This window comes from Canis lupus, chromosome 2 (assembly GCF_011100685.1).
Source record: "Canis lupus familiaris isolate Mischka breed German Shepherd chromosome 2, alternate assembly UU_Cfam_GSD_1.0, whole genome shotgun sequence".
Lineage (NCBI taxonomy): Eukaryota > Metazoa > Chordata > Mammalia > Carnivora > Canidae > Canis > Canis lupus.
Window position 1 is genome coordinate 38,329,256 of NC_049223.1, and position 15,117 is coordinate 38,344,372.

The 15,117-nt window shown below is 39.2% G+C and overlaps 1 protein-coding gene across 5 annotated transcripts in view; it reads left to right on the forward strand.

The window, feature by feature from the left end:
* KCTD16 (potassium channel tetramerization domain containing 16) overlaps positions 1-13,174 on the forward strand; it is a 260,538-nt gene extending 247,364 nt beyond the window's left edge. For 4 of the 5 annotated variants that reach the window (XM_038530502.1, XM_038530499.1, XM_038530501.1 and 1 more), the window contains one exon: positions 1,022-13,174. In XM_038530502.1, coding sequence (XP_038386430.1) covers positions 1,022-1,476 — 455 coding nt within the window. In that variant the 3' untranslated portion in view covers positions 1,477-13,174. The remainder of the gene's footprint in view (positions 1-1,021) is intronic. The other variant, XR_005355489.1, reaches the window with a different exon arrangement.
* Positions 13,175-15,117: the final 1,943 nt, after the last annotated feature.

A 15,117-nucleotide genomic window follows, 5' to 3' on the forward strand; every position in this document is an offset into this window, starting at 1 on the left:
CTTTTATTGAGTTTCTACACCATACTCTGAGCTAACTGCTAGAATTGCAACAATGGGCACTTCTCTGTGCCCACTTCTGGGAATTCATGGTGAGTAGCTGAGATGAATAAAGTAAAAAAGAATTATAACAAAATGTGGTTTGTGCAATAATGGAGGCACTTACAAAACAAAACCATAATTCAGGGGGAGGGGATGATAAATATCTCTGAAGAGGGGTAAACAGACACTTCAGAGAGAAGTTAAACCCTGAACATTGTTTTTAAAGAAAAGCAGGAATTTTACAGTCAGGCAAATCGAAGAAAACAAATGGTTAATTGCTTTGATTGTCATATTTGGGAAATCTGCATTTGAACCTCAACTCTGCCACTTATGAAATGTGCAAATTAGGGCAAGTTTCTTAAATTCTCAGGGTCTTAGTCTCTTTGTAGGGAATCTAGCAGTAGAGCTACTCAGAGTTGTCACGAGTCTCCCATGAGTTGATGGGTGTGCAGAGCTTAGATGGGGGCTGGCACAAAGTAAGACTCTCACAGACTTCCATTGTTGTACCGGACTGCAGTGATGTGGTGCTTTGGATCTGACTTTAGCATCAGCCATGGTAAAATCAGTAGCATTTATTGAGAGTTGACTGTGCATTAAGTACTGCATTAAGAATTTCACTCGATTTATCCAAATCCTTCCTACAACTCTAAGGAGTAGACAAGTGATTATCCTCACCTCCAAGGGGAGGGAATGGAAACTTGGAGAATGGAAGGAGACTTCCAAGGTGACAGGGTTAATAAATGGTGTAGCTGAGTAGCTGACTGCAGTGCCCATGGCCTTAAGCACAGCATACTGTCCTGAGCTTTCTCCCTTCAGTGCACTTGACTTTCGGGTACTCATGATAGAGCCCACCCTGTGTGCTTCTCACTTCTTGTAAGACATAGTTGTGGAAACTTGTGTGTGTGTGTGTATGTGTTCAGGTGCTGTGCTACTCCTCCAGGCTGAGCTGGCATTAACCCTTGGGTGCTGTGCTTGCTTGCAGGTGAGCCTTCGAGGTGGTCACCCTCCCACTGCGACTGCTGCTGCAAGAATGCCACAGGGGACAAGGAAGGGGAGAGTGGCACATCTTGCAACGACCTCTCCACCTCCAGCTGTGACAGCCAGTCTGAGGCCAGCTCTCCCCAGGAAACGGTCATCTGTGGGCCTGTGACACGCCAGACCAACATCCAGACTCTGGACCGTCCCATCAAGAAGGGCCCTGTGCAGCTGATCCAACAGTCTGAGATGCGGCGGAAAAGTGACCTGCTCCGGACTCTGACTTCGGGCTCCAGGGAGTCGAACATGAGCAGCAAAAAAAAAGCCGTTAAGGAAAAGCTCTCAATTGAGGAGGAGCTGGAGAAATGCATCCAGGATTTCCTAAAGATCAAAATCCCAGATCGGTTCCCTGAGAGAAAACATCCTTGGCAATCTGAACTTTTGCGGAAGTATCATCTATAGGGGAGGGCCAGGGTGGGAGAAGGAATGAATCATGTGACCATTTGGAAATAAACCTCCTAACGAAATTCGTATTTGAAAAGGAAAGTAACAACTAACAATACGTTTGTTAGAACACAGTAGCCCATTGATATACTACTGCCTATTTACCTAGTTCACCTTAACATTTGAATCCACAGGGTAGATTTCTTTCCAGATGTGGAATGATAAGAAAATCTCTTTTGGTTCCTTTGTTTGTTTGTTCGTTTGCTTGTTAACTGGGTACCGTGTGCTGAGTATCGTATGTATAATGAGAGCCAGCTACAGAAGAGTAGCTGAGAGGCTTTGGGAGTCCTTTATCCCAAACTGGGTTTTTCTCTCATCTTCTACCTCCCTCCTTTGAATGAGAATATGGTAGAAAGAGATCTGGCCCAATGGCATATGCTTGGATTTTTTAATTTTCCTTTTCCCTTTTGTTTATGGGGTAAGGGGGGAAATGGCAGATTTATATGACTTTTCACTGAAATCTATTATGTGCCAGTTTATATCGACGCTGTATGCATGAGTATTTGTGCGACACAAGCACAACGATGTCTGTACATACACACAGTGCACATGTCCCCAGGGCCTGGGCATCCGAAGGGGAACACCCCTGCTCCCAGCAGCATTCTCTTAGACTACTTTAGACAGATGAGCCTCTGCTCCTTTCTTAAAACCCTTCCGGGAAGACTTCCCAGCCTCTATTGGCAACACTTTCCAACATCGGGTAACCCTGGTCATCAACAAATTGTCTTCCTTATTTTGAAATTAACACCCTCAGGCTCCATTTTACAGTTTTGCTCTTCCTCTGCACTAGGAGAGGGTGAGAAGACCTAGTAAAACATTCTTTGTATTAAAGAAACAAACATTCGTATCCACAAAAATTATGACTCAGTGACCCCACGCTCAGCCTTCTCTACCCTGAGCTGAGTTACCTTCCTTCCCTCAATGTTTTCAGAGTCCTTACTGCCCATGTTTTAATGGTGTGGCCTTTTCATGTGATCCATATTCAGTTCTCCACATCCCTGTGGAGTTGAAGAAGTAAGAACAACACACAGTACTTGAATAAGGCTCCAGCTTTTTGTTTGTTTCTTTAAGAGGGAATTGTATTCCACACACCGCCTAATAATTTCTCATGACTTTTTAAAACTACAGCGCTGCGTTGTTACTTTCTTGTAGCCAGTTTTGTCTGTGGGGTTCTGGGATTTGGCTGTGCCTATGCTGGGATTTGGCTGTCATTTCCCCAGTGTCTGTGAACAACCCAACTAGATAACTAAAGCTTCAGAATTAAGATTTTGGCTTTCTAAAGTGTCTTCCTTGAATACATCTTTGACCTGTATAGACACAGCCAAAAAGAAGCTGTTACTAGCCATCTATCCATATGACTGTATTTTATTAATGTACCAATAGCTCTTTCATAGGCTTGTGGTAAATGAAGATTAAAAGACCAGTCTTTATTTTTCAGCATTCTTCTTGCATTTCAGTGGGAACTTAGAAAATAATTTGTCAATCACTATCTGTGTGCCAAGCACGCCTAGTTTTATTATTATTATTATTATTATTATTATTATTATTATTGTGTGTGTGTGTATGTGTATATGTATCACAGGTAATAAAGGCAATTGGATGATGTCTGTAGGAGGGAAAAATAACGAACAATTGCTTTCTCTTGAAATATATTGTTGACACACATTTATTATGTCAGAGGTTCTCTCTTGATTCCTATTATCAGTGCCCATTAGTACATGGGTATCTTCCTGAATTTTTGTGACTCTTGCCCTCACATCTGGGCAACAGACTCAGCCAATGTTTTCTTGTCCTGAGGCTCAAATGAAATTTAAAGTTCTACTTAAGTGGAAAAGAAAGTTCATCTGTGGAGTTGAGTTGTCAAGAGAATCATCATTTAGGAATTTAAGTGATTCTTTTATGAATTAATCCATTAGCAGGCATTTGTTCTTAGCTAAGCATAGTTTTGTAAAGCCCTACCAATATGTCTTCATTTCTTTCAGTGTGTCTTAATACTGCATCTTTCTATTAATAGAGGATCCTGCCAAAAAAAAAAAAAAAATCACAAAATTTAATGGTCAAGAAGAAGTAGAATAGAGATTAAACATCTTCAAACTCACTTAAGTCAGATGATGCCTGTGGCTCTGTTGGAGTTTGGCATCATCTCCAACTTCCTTAAGTTTCAGACCTAACTCTAATGGCATTAAGATAGAGATACACCAGTAAGAACTAGAGAAGGAGGAAGATGTCGATCAACTCACTGCTTCCACTGCCTGCTTTACACAGGAGAGCAAACAATGCAAAGACAATGTTCATGGCATACTTTTCTGTCCCTTGACCTGTCGTGAACTTTTTTTCTGCTTTGGTACTCCTTATGCCTCCTTGTGAGCAAAGCAAGTGGTAGGAAATCTGATTAAAACAATAATAACATTTTTAATATGGGCCAGCTCTAGACCAACACCCACTCCAGATATTCCAAAGAGCTAAGACAACAGCAAGGTGTTTATTTGTGTGGCTGTTAGTATAAAGATGAATACAGACCTACTCAGTGAAAAGCTCTGAGGAGGCACCAAGTCAATGGAAACCTTCAGTCCTACTTTGAGTAAAGTTATCAAGTGAGGTCTAGGTGGCTTGCCACACTGGGAATGATTTAATGGTAAGTGAGTTATAAGAGTAAATGCTCCAGTGACCCCGATTCACACCTGCTTCCCCAAATTTAAAAGTTTTCAGAACTCTTAGTTCACTTCTGGACAGGACAACGTATGTGGTTCCCTTCTTGAATATTGGTTATGATGAGGGTCATAATTTGCTGATGTGAAGAAACTAAAAGCATCAGATGGATCAAATGAATGAGGAAACATATGTATAGAATTCTAACTTAGGTTTCCTCCTTCAATCTTGCAATGCTAAACTCCAGTGACCTTGGGGAGGTCATGGTCTACAGGTATGTGGATCTCCTGGAGTCAGGAATATATTTCTCGAGTCCTCCTACCCATTGAGCTTTCCTGTTCAGCAGGAAAGGGGAAGACAGGAAAATAAAACCGTGAGGTCACTGTGGTGGTGTGCTCACCCTCCCCCACCTAAGAAAACACTGCACTGAGGTATGGTCATAAACAGCCAAATGAAGTGGCTTCCCCAATACACAGTGGTGTTATGCTCTGTGATTGTAGGCAGTTGTCTTACTGGAAATGCATGTGTGGTAAATTAAAATAAAAGGGGAACAATGCACAAATCACTTGTTCCCTTCACTCTTTATTCCCCCATAGCTCCATTTACCCCCACCTGATTCACTTTAGGGAGACACATTTATTAAAAGAAAACAAATGGAACTCTTCTTTATTCAGGTGCTCCTGTTTGATTCAGAGGCACCTTTATTCTAGGGACAGATGTGTGCTCTTCATGGTGGATCTTCTTATCAACTCTTGGTCCTTCTGGATTATTTTGCTTCTCTGGCCTTTAGATTCCCCTCTGATTGTCCTTTGTCTCTGCCAAGCAAAACATGTTCCAGTGAGAAAAAGAAAAGGCATGTATGGTGTCTTGCAAAATTACTTGACACCAGCTCCCATAATGGGAGCCAAACGTTGATTCTCAGACATTTTCCTTTGTTGTACTTTTAACCTTCCAACTTTGTATTTACCATAGTGATTTAACCCAGAGCACTTGAGTGCTGGTATTTTCTACCACTAGATATCATGTTGTAAAATGTGACTAACTTTGGTCTTCCTAGATGATCTTTGAGTTAATAAGAGTCTTTCTGTGGACTTTTAGGAAGAGTTCTTTGTCATCCCCACTTGATATAGCAATTTTCATAGGAAAAATGAAGAGAGTTATTTTTTTCCCCTGGTGACTCTGTGGCAGATACATGTTTTTGCCAATTTGCATGCTTATCGGTTTAGCATGGACCATTTCTCTCTTTAATGTCTTGGTATTGTTGGCAACTTGCAATCTTGATGGCCCACTGTTTCAATTTATTTACTTTCTTTTATATTGTCAAAATAACACAATAGAGAAGGAATCAGAATGAGTATTCTGTATTCTGAGTTAAAATGGAGTTAGATGTCATTTGTACAGGAGTGTACAATGATTAATATCTGCAGAGAAATTAGACCAAATGAAACCTGCTGGAATGGGTTTGATTGATATTGCCTTCATCTCTCTGGTTTTAGATGAAATGGTTATTGCTCTCCACCCCTGCTGAAAGAAAAGAGTCTTAAACTTTAATAATCACCATGTTGTGATGCGACCACAGAACTTATATGTTTGAAATGTCTATATTTCTCATCTTGCAACATACATTAGAATGGAGATTCTTTTCCTAGTGACCCCCACTGCAAACTTTTTAGCAGTGTTTTTCAATACTCAGCATGCACAAAAACCATTTGTAGCACTTGTAAAAATGCAGATCCCTTTATCCTGGTCCCAGAGAGTCAGTCAGAAACATTGAGCAGGGCCAAGGAATCTGCATTTTAGTCCAACATCCTTCATGATTTTGATGAGATGATCTATGGACCTTCTTTTAAGAAATCCTGTTCTTGGGGAGTTGACTGTGCAGAGGTCTACATCTTTTCACTTCCTTTCACTTTCCTTCCCTTACAAAGAAGTCAAAACTTGCATTATTTTTTTTAAGAGGAAAAGCCCAAAGAAGAGTATTCCAGGACCAGGGCAGAGTAGATTCCATTACTCCTTTGCCCTTTCATCTGCCTGTCAACCACCTCTCCATTTTGTGTGTATTTGTGTGTTCGATTTTTGTTTTATTTTGTTTTTTTTTTTTTCCCAAACTGAAAGCCTGCATCAATATAGTTTTTACTCTGGATACTCTGGGTAGATGGGAACACATCTCTGAGTGAGCTGTATCCTTATGATACCCATCAAGGAAGAAAAACAAATGAACTTTCCCAGGCGGAGTTGTTCATTCCCATGCCTTGTGCAGTGTGAGTCAGAGGAACTGGAGAATGATCCATAATTTAATGGTGGTGTGTATGGCCCCAAAGGTGGTTCCACTAACTGCATGTACAAACACCACCAAAATGAATATGGAATGATTAGTGAATTTACTGCATTTCACCTATAAAATCCTGAGTCATTGGATTGCTAAATTTGTCCAATCTGACTCATGCAGGATTATGAAACTCTCAAATAGTTGAAGATCCTGAACTCCAATATTAACTAAAAACTGCAAGCAAAACCCATGAGGGAAAATAAATACAAAGAAAGAAAGGGTGAATTCAAAATAGTGGCCATATTTCATACATAGTGACAAGAAGGAGATGAAGTTCTACATGTTTCCACTCACTCACCAGAAAGGAAGGCCATACTGTGATTATTCAGATAGAAACAATTTTGGAGAGTTTCAGTGGTCCAGTTGGTTCTACCCCTATAATAGAATAACTGGACAGGTTGATCAAATTCCCATATGGTAAGAGAAATGGAGAATGAGTGGCTTAAATACATGCTTGTGGTGATCCTTGGTGAATATTTAAGTAAAGACAACTGTCACAGGAAAGTGAAGAATGGCTAATGAAACTAATAAACTTGAATTGCTAATTAAGAGTATTTGGCCAGGATTTTTTTTTAATGTTAAATTTGATTTAGCTTGCTTCCCCCCCTACTTCCCAAGTGAGATCCCTTTACTGTCCCAACTTCCTAACCTTTAAAAAATGTTCCTCCTGTTTGTGAACAAACTGTGTTTATTGGGTAAAGAATTTTTAGTTCCTAGACTGTCTTCCTTGCTTTATTTAAGGAATTTACTTTGAAAAAGCTAAAGAAAAATGTGCCCTGGCCCTGCAACTCTCAAGGGGTTTGTTCTGGGCCAAGGGGTGGTGATTTTCCTGTTAATCAGGCTTCTAAAAGCATTTATATCCCAACTGGAAGATTTAGTCTCTCCTTTTTCCAGAAACCTCTTCCATCTTGTCACTTTATTCTTAGAATTGACCTTTAGTTAATTTAACTGCATTTGCACGATAAAAATCAACATTGCTTTCAGACCCTGCTGCTGCTGGTTGGCTTCATCCATCACAAATGGACGTAGGATTGATGCACAAGAAAGTAGTGGAGAAGAGTTGCTTTATACTTGTGCCTCTTGTGTGAGGGTGTGTGAATGTGTACATACACACTTGTGCAATTTTTAGATCGATGTTGCATCAGTCGCCAATGTCCATGGTAAACCTATCTCAATGTGTGGAAAAAGTCTTTGGTTACAAAGCTTCACAGCTTTTAAATTCAGCACAATAGCTTGTCTTTACTATGGGTGTCAACGCTTGACAAGGTTGAATAAAGCTGGTCTCCTCGTGTGAGATTCAAGCATTACAGATTTCTGAGCAAAAAATCAAACTCATTTTTATTTATATAGTCACTAGTGGCAGTGGCATTTACTCAAAAAAAATTGAAAAGGAGAGAAAAGAAAAAGAATGCATGAAAGCTTAAATATACATAGAATTCACAGTGATCACTAACAGTTTTTCTCAGTTGCAGCCAGTGGTCAGTGGTTTATTCTTGTATGTGAGAGACAGAACCAATTTCAGGAAACACTCATCTCTGACTTGTGTGGGTTATGTGTACTTAGGGCAGTGGCTCTCACCCAGGAATGATTTTTGTGCCCCAGGGGGACTTTAGGCAATGTTTGGAGACATGTTTGATTGCCCTGACTTCTGAGGTACTAACTGGCATCCAATGGGTAAAGATCAGAGATGTTGCTAAACATCCCAGAATGCAGAAGACCCCTCGCAACAAATAATTATACAGCCTGAAATGTCAATAGCGCTGAGGTTGAAAACCCCTGAGTTATGGGTTGGCTCTAATTTTCCATTTTTTTACCATATAGAGAAAGACATCTGGGTCAGAGCTAAAAGGAAATAGCACAATAGTAATTAGTAGCACCTTAGATAAGTACAGAGTTTATTTGGGATTATATACAGTTGTCCCTTTATACAGATGTGGATGCTGAGATTTAGAGAGAAATAGGTCCCGTTTTCCATGGTTTCAGTAGTGATGGGGAAGGTGTGTGGTCTGAGTTTCAGTCTTCTATGGCAGTCGCTTTCTGCCTCAGAAAAACAATACCTTTGATGAAGTCATCAACCGTATAACAACTACATGTGTTTGGTGGAAAGTGCTTTGGGAGCATTTTCCATTCATGTAACACAATTAGGGATGCTTTTCAAGCTGAGCAACAGGTGCTCTTAGAAATAAAACAAGAAGAAAGGAAGAAAAGTGCTGAGAACAGGCCAAGAATTTTGTCATCTTGAACCGCTCACTGTGTACTTTGTTTCTTAAGGTTGAAACTCCCCTCACTAAAGAGGACACTTAGATCTTGGAAAATATTATTGTCAGACTCACACAGGTGGTCCCAATGCCCTTGTTTTCAAAGATGTGATGAGTCTAAGCATAAAGTAGTATGACTACTGAGCCTTATTATATCATTTGTATATACTGACTTCATTAGGACACAGAACATGTGGGTGTCTTATATATTTGACATTTTTCTTTTAACTTATCATACTGATATTCCAGTGATGGAATCAAGGTCAGAACATTCTATCCTCATTTCATACAAGGGAAACTGGGACCCAGAGACTTAAAGTCATTCATTCATTTGTTCATGCATGTATTTGATGGGTATTTGTTGAGTGCCTACCATGTACAGGCCACTGTCATGAGCATTATAATCTACTAGGGAATCAAATTTGTGATACAGAACTTGAATTCAGATTATCCAAATTCTAGACTAACATTATTTTTCTATGTAATTCTGATCCACGTTCTAGATTTCTAATTTAAATATTAAGTTATAAATAATGTATATTAAGGAGTGTGTGCACTTAAGAAATATGTGCCAGGAACTGTAATAAATGATTCACATGCCTCATCTCATTTAATCCTATAACAACCCAATGAAGTAAGCCTTGTTACTGTCCTCTTTTTACAGAGGTCAATGTAACTAGACAGGGGCAGAGCCAGATTTTCATGTTGGTTTATTGGACTCCAAGTCTGATGGCTTAACCACCTCATTATATAATGTCTTGTCTCTGTTCTCTGGATTTCACCTGTTTCTGGTTTCTTCTATTCTAACCAAAAGATAGCCAGGAAGAATCCAGCCTGACATACTTCCAGAAAGTCATTAGCTATTTTTAATTATAAATTCCATTAGACACGCATTTCCCTAGGAGATAAAGGAAAGGCACACTTGGAGGCATACTTTTGCCTACCGTAGACTGCACTTTATGACACCAGCCCTATCAAAGGGTTAGTTACAGAACAAATGCCGTGTGAATACTGTACCTTTGTGTACACCTAAAGGGTGTGTTCACATCCAAAGCAGCAAGATAGATTCCATGTTAGGACAACGGCACCTACACCTGCTTGCTGTGCTGTTTATAGGTTACCAGGGCAGAGTTCATGAGAGATTAAATAGGTGTCTATGCACGCATGTGTGATACATGCATGTATGTACTATTTTCACCTTTGGGCCTTTTAAACAAAATCAGTTTTTGTTCAAGAAAGGTCAGAAATCCAGCCATGGTTTCCTGCCCCCCAGCATACTATCATCAGTATTCCAAGTTGAAAAAGGAGAAGCAACTACAGAAAAGAGACTGCATTGAGATGTGTGTGTGTGTGTGTGTGTGTGTGTGTGTGTATGAAGAATGTATGCCCATGTACATTGTGTATGTGTGTTTATATATAAATTTTATGTATATATGTATATATGTGTGTACATGTATCTAAATGTATATATATATCTATATCTATACATATGTATACACACATAAACAGATCTCATAGTTTGAAACTCGGATTTTGAGTTTAAGGGATTATTATTATTTATAATGGGTTTCATAGATAGTTTAATATAGTTCTGTTTTCCAAAATTCTCTCCCACTATGAGTGTATATATTTATGGTACAGAAAATATGATTAGAATACTTTGTTTTAACATCTATAGATACAAAATCAAACAAAAGTGCATTTAAAGAAAGCCAAACTTGTAAAAACTGGCTTTCTTATTTCAACCATTTGTTAGAATTTCAAAGTATGTGTTTTCAAACATCATCATTTAAAAAAAAATGAAAGAAAGAAAAAACCCAAAAGAACAAAAAAACAAAACAAAAAACCCACCAAGTGAATATGACAATGTTTAAGAAGAAAAGAATAAGAAAATATAAGTCTGTGAAAGCACATATTCTGTGGTTATTACGCTAATGGTAGTTCACCTACTGTTGTTTGATTTATTCTTAACTACTGATCTCACTTCATCTTTAATGGGGGGGGGGGCTCCTGTGGCCATATGCACTTTGTAGGTGGAGCTAATTATCTGTTTAATTATTTTAAAGCTATAGTAAAGAATTTATAATATGCACACTGTAAATATATACTAAAGCTTAAGGGTACATTGTAATAATAACCAAACACTTTCTAGGCTCCTGCAAATAACCCTGTAAGCCTGTTCATACAGACACCAAAATAGCTGCCCAAAGAAGGAACAACATGCAGTTAAATGAAAGACAATGTTGCTTATGTTTTGGCATCCTATAGACATAATGGCCAAGTGACTAAAATTGGGGTTCTCTGAAGAATATGGTAAGTTATATTTTCATTCATAACCATGTGCTTTCCATACTTTGGAGAATGTGAAACTTGTTTTTAGTCAACCTATGCAAACAGAGCTTCCCTGGTGCTCCTTGGGATCAGTTTGTATGCACACAAATCCACACCCTCAGAAGCAGTCTGACTCCAAGCCCTGTCCCTGGGGTTCAGATTCCTTCTCCCAGAACCTTCTCCCAGGATCCTATCCGGTTTGCTCATACAATCAGAAGTGTTTGCAAAAATAATTGAGTATGGTCATTTATTTTTTCCGTAGGGTCCTTGCAGATGTGGTCTTAAAAGCATATGAAAGAAAATAAATTTTATAGTGAATAGATGCTCTAATTAGGTTGAGGAACGCTGAAGAAGGATTGGTTGTTTTTCCCAAAAATTTTGGAGCAGACAGGGGAAGTTTTATTTACCTCATCCCTGGCTCCAAGTTCCCGTCACTTTCTCTCATTTATTTATTTTTAATTCCAAAGGAGAATGTTGAATCCAAAGTTTGCTTACAATTCTGGTTAATGTATAAAAGGACAGACTAGTGTGTTTTTGTAAATCATGAAGGGTGGAGAAATGGGGGTGCTAAAACCCCTGATTACCCTGTCTCTGATCCAAGGAAATGGATTCATGAATTCCTGGAGTGGTATCCTTCTTAAAACATAGGAGCACAAACCTAGGGACTTGCATTTCAGAGAGTCTGGTCGAAAGCTGTTAATGGGATCTGTGGTAAATGGGTCACCATTTAGAATAGTGATGGAGTCTAGCTCGCTTCCCTTAGAAGACCTTACTCTGTAAAATCAAGAATCTGTGTTGGCTGAAGGAATTGAACTCATGATCTCATTTGAATTCCTGTTCCTCTCATCTTTCAGAACCAGCAGAGCACTGGGTTGAACCTAACAAAATAATTTGTCAAAATTATATGAACATGTTTAAATATTTTCAGCACCACCCTCGACATTTATAAAAATAAAGACCCGATTCATGAGGTTACCTGGAGATCTCCAAACACAGTTTGCCTAGGGATTATCAAGCTCCTCTTTTATCCGTTGCTGATGCTTTGAATGTGCTGTCAACACAGAGGAGTCTGAATTTTGCTGGTACTAACATCAAATGGTGATCTACTGGGGCCTTGTTCATGTTCCTTTCTCCTGACCTCATTCAAGTGCTTGATGACTTGGGTCAGTTTGTTGCACACTGATGTATACCAAGTGACACCCACTGAAATTACCTCTTCTCCTTTCCAATACAGTTTGCTTGTACATAAGTGTAATGTCAAATTGTTTACAGGTTCTTTTTGTGTATAATTGTGATAGCAGATTTAGCTCAAACTTTAAAGGAATCTGTTTACTGAATGGTGTTAAAATGGATGTGCTTATTACAGTATAAACATCATTAATTATGGACTCACACGAATGCATGTCTACATGTCGTCAATTTCCAGCAGCTCGGTTAATCCAGCAAAAAGTCTGCGGTCTGTGAATAGCAAATATACATAAACTACTGTGATTCTAATAACTCAGTAACTGTTTTTACCTTGATATGTAACACTGTAGATTTTAGCCTGCTGTATTATTTTCTTACCTATTTGTTTGGAGGAGACAGACATAAGAGATAGTATACTAATTGTCCCAATGGAATTGCACACCATTTCGGCGACCATTGGTCCACCTAGAAGGCAACTGCCTATTGATGGAACAATGGCCCTAGGCAACATATAAATATATACATACATATCTATGTATGCAATATCTAAATGCTAATTACTACCATCTATTTTCACTGCCAATGGAAACTACTATTTTCTTTGGAATCATTGATGATATAAAAATTAATTTGCTATTATCTGCTTTCATATTCTGTTTAGTTCATCTAGTATGGTAAATGATACAGGTGCAGTATCAGTATTGTAAAATTGTGTGGTGAAGACTACAAAAAGTCATACTGTGGATATATTTTAAAAGGCAGACCAGAAACTATATTTCAGATTCTTGTGTGAATATAATTACAGAAATAGCAACTATTTTTTATGTGTTTCCATAAATGACTCCATTTCATATACATTGTAACTTAGCACCAATCATAATAAATCATTTGGTAACATTTAGTTGTTATATATATGTCTATTTTCAGTAGACATAAGAGACTGATGATTCAACATCATTTCATGTTAACTCAAGAATTTTAGATGGAAGGTAATCACCATTGCAATTAGTTTATTTCTGGTTTGTTGTGGCAGCTTGCTGGATTGGAGTACAAGAAAGGAGACAGTGACTAGTTATTTAAAATTCTTAGAATGAGATTTCAACCAGTGGAGACCTTGCCTCTTCTCTTAGTGGGTGGCTTCCCATTATTTATCAAGCCTCTTTAACCTCAGTTTCCTTACCAGTATATAGGGAACAAAAGTAATAGATACTTCCTAAGGCTAGTGTGAGAATTAAATCAGATAATACAAGTAAGGCCTTTAACACAGTCTCTAGTATGTTACATACCTACTTAATAATCCCTATCCCATTCTTATTCCTATTATCCAAAATGCATATTTTAAAGAGGAGTTTGCCTTCAACACTCTGAATATCTGTATATATTTCTTCTTTATTCCTCTTCAGCCTTTTATGGTTTTGCCTATAGAGCTAAGTATTCAGTATGTTTTTTAATCAAAAGGGAAAATTATACAGAGGGAAAAAAAGAGAATTCTACAACTTGGAGGGGCTTTAGAAATGATTTTGCCTTTTGCTGTTAGGAAGGGTATTCACCAGAACACTTGTCCCATGATATGTGCTGAAAAAAGGAAGGGAATTGGATGATGTAGAGTTTGGGGAATATAACTTTCTACACACCCCACTTAGTAATTTTAAAATATTCTTCATCATATTTAAAGCCCTGGGAGTTATGTAGTAAAGGAACTTTCAAATGTTACTTAACCCAGAATCTTCCAAATTTCTCTCACCAAGGATGCTTCTATTACTGCCTGGAGCAGTATGGCTTCTGTCTTTAGTTAGCTTTCTCTCAGGAAAGAAATTTAGTCAAGAGACTAGAAAGTGAGCAAGCAGGGTTTACAGAGTACACTCACAAGATGGGGGAGCGGTGAGTGGGCAGCTTGAGAGTCAATGCCCCAACAGAAAACATCCGAGGGTTTTAGTTGTTACCTAGGAAGTGGAATATTCATTACTTGGGGCAGGAAGCAGCTTTTCACACCCTTCTTCCTAATTTGATCAGGGGTTTCCTGTCATGGCTTGGGCCATCTTGGTCTGTGTGGTTTGATCCAGCTCCTTATGAAGTGCTGCCAGGACAGGCCTTTGTTTGACCTTCCCGATAGCTAGCCTTGGGGGAAGCCTCCTTGTGGTGGTGTGTCTATGTGAAGTTCTTTTGTCTTGTAACCTAGCATCCCTTAAGAAAGCCCACCCAGAGGGGGTGGGCCAAACTACAATGCTGCTGTAGCTTCTGTGGCTTCTGTATTGGAATTCCCTTGGCCACCTGGACAGGGTATGCCCAACACCTGCCCCCCTCCTCCCCTTTCCTGTGGGACCCAGGCCTCACACAACTATCTAACTGCCTCCCACACTTTGACTTTTGAGGTATACAGTTTGGGAAATGCTAATTTAGCCCATGTCCTCTTTGTATGGGAGGGAAATCTGTACCCCAGAGAGGGGAAGGGATGTGATGGAGGCGGGGTGGTCACGGGTCTAGAACCCCATCTATGGCCTCAAGCTGGGACATTCCTCCTAAACCACTCTCATGAGGTAACTTACAAAAGCAATGGAGTTACTCCGAAAAACTTCTAAATTCACAGCATCCATCCTGCACAGACCCAAAGTAAAGAGTCACATGAGGTGCCAAAAGTGAAGCAGCAGAAAGATGAGATTTCAGTGTCCAGGAATCTTTCCTTAGACTCAGTCACCAGCCAGATGGCTTGTGGCAGGCCCAGGGTCTGCCTGGACCGCCCATACTACCGTTGTAGATCATTGTTGCTACAACACAGACGTCCCTTAAGCCAGCAGAGGGCTAAGAGCTTAGATAGACCAAAGTAGTGCAGGAGTTTGGAGGGGA